The sequence below is a fragment of the Populus euphratica genome, unplaced genomic scaffold (assembly GCF_000495115.2).
Source record: "Populus euphratica unplaced genomic scaffold, PopEup_1.0 scaffold30.1, whole genome shotgun sequence".
NCBI classification, from domain to species: domain Eukaryota; kingdom Viridiplantae; phylum Streptophyta; class Magnoliopsida; order Malpighiales; family Salicaceae; genus Populus; species Populus euphratica.
In genome coordinates, this window is record NW_011499869.1 from 1,648,884 (window position 1) to 1,649,761 (window position 878).

The 878-nt window shown below is 30.5% G+C and overlaps 1 protein-coding gene across 1 annotated transcript in view; it reads left to right on the forward strand.

The window, feature by feature from the left end:
* Nucleotides 1–298: 298 nt before the first annotated feature.
* Nucleotides 299–878, forward strand: part of LOC105126913 (uncharacterized) — a 2,218-nt gene continuing 1,638 nt past the window's right edge. The window contains exons 1-2 of the mRNA XM_011027943.1: nucleotides 299–607; nucleotides 695–762. Coding sequence (XP_011026245.1) covers nucleotides 502–607; nucleotides 695–762 — 174 coding nt within the window. The 5' untranslated portion in view covers nucleotides 299–501. The remainder of the gene's footprint in view (nucleotides 608–694; nucleotides 763–878) is intronic.

An 878-nucleotide genomic window follows, 5' to 3' on the forward strand; every position in this document is an offset into this window, starting at 1 on the left:
GTTTTTTAAATATAAATTTTAAAATCATATGATTTTTTATATGCAAAAAAAAAAATTTATAATGTAATTAAATGAATATTATGAATACAAAAGATTAACTTAATAATTTAGGATCGAATATTTATTGAATGATTCTTCATGTACGGGAATTTCTTTAAAAAAGACATAAACTAGTATTTTAAAAAATATATATTTTTTAATTTATTAATGTTAAAAATAAATTAAAAAAATATTATTATTTTAATATATTTTAAAATAAAAAAATATTTTTAAAAATAATTACATAAAAGAGAAAGAGAGAGAGTGGCGCTCGAGTCGGACCCCAGTACCCCCTTTAGGTTACTGTCCGTCGCGATAAAAAGATAAAAGGGAAAAAAACACAGAAAACTGCATCCATCCATCCATCCATAGCTCGAATCTCTTCTCATCACTCTCACGGATTAAAGAAACCATTGATTATATTTTTGGGTTTTTAGATTGATTTTAAAGTTATTAAAAAAAATGAATATCCAGCAGCAGCAACAATCGAATCAATCAAAACCGCCCTCCTGGGAAGCCATCTCCAAGCACTTCTCTCTTCCTCTCTCCGATGCCGCTAACAATCTCGGTACCTCTCTCCCTTCATCTCGCATTTGAACTTTCAAGTTTCAAATTATTTATTTTTTATTAATATTTTGTGTAATTATTGGAGCAGGCGTCTGTGTCAGTGTGCTTAAGAAAATCTGCCGTGAGAATGGTCTTGATAGATGGCCATATCGCAAGGTCAGTTTTTGTTTTTGTTTTTCTCGATTCCTATCAGTAATCTTTTCTTCTATTTTCTTGGTAGAAATGAATTTTCTTCTATAGAAACTTAATTACGCCCCCCCCCCCCCCCCCCC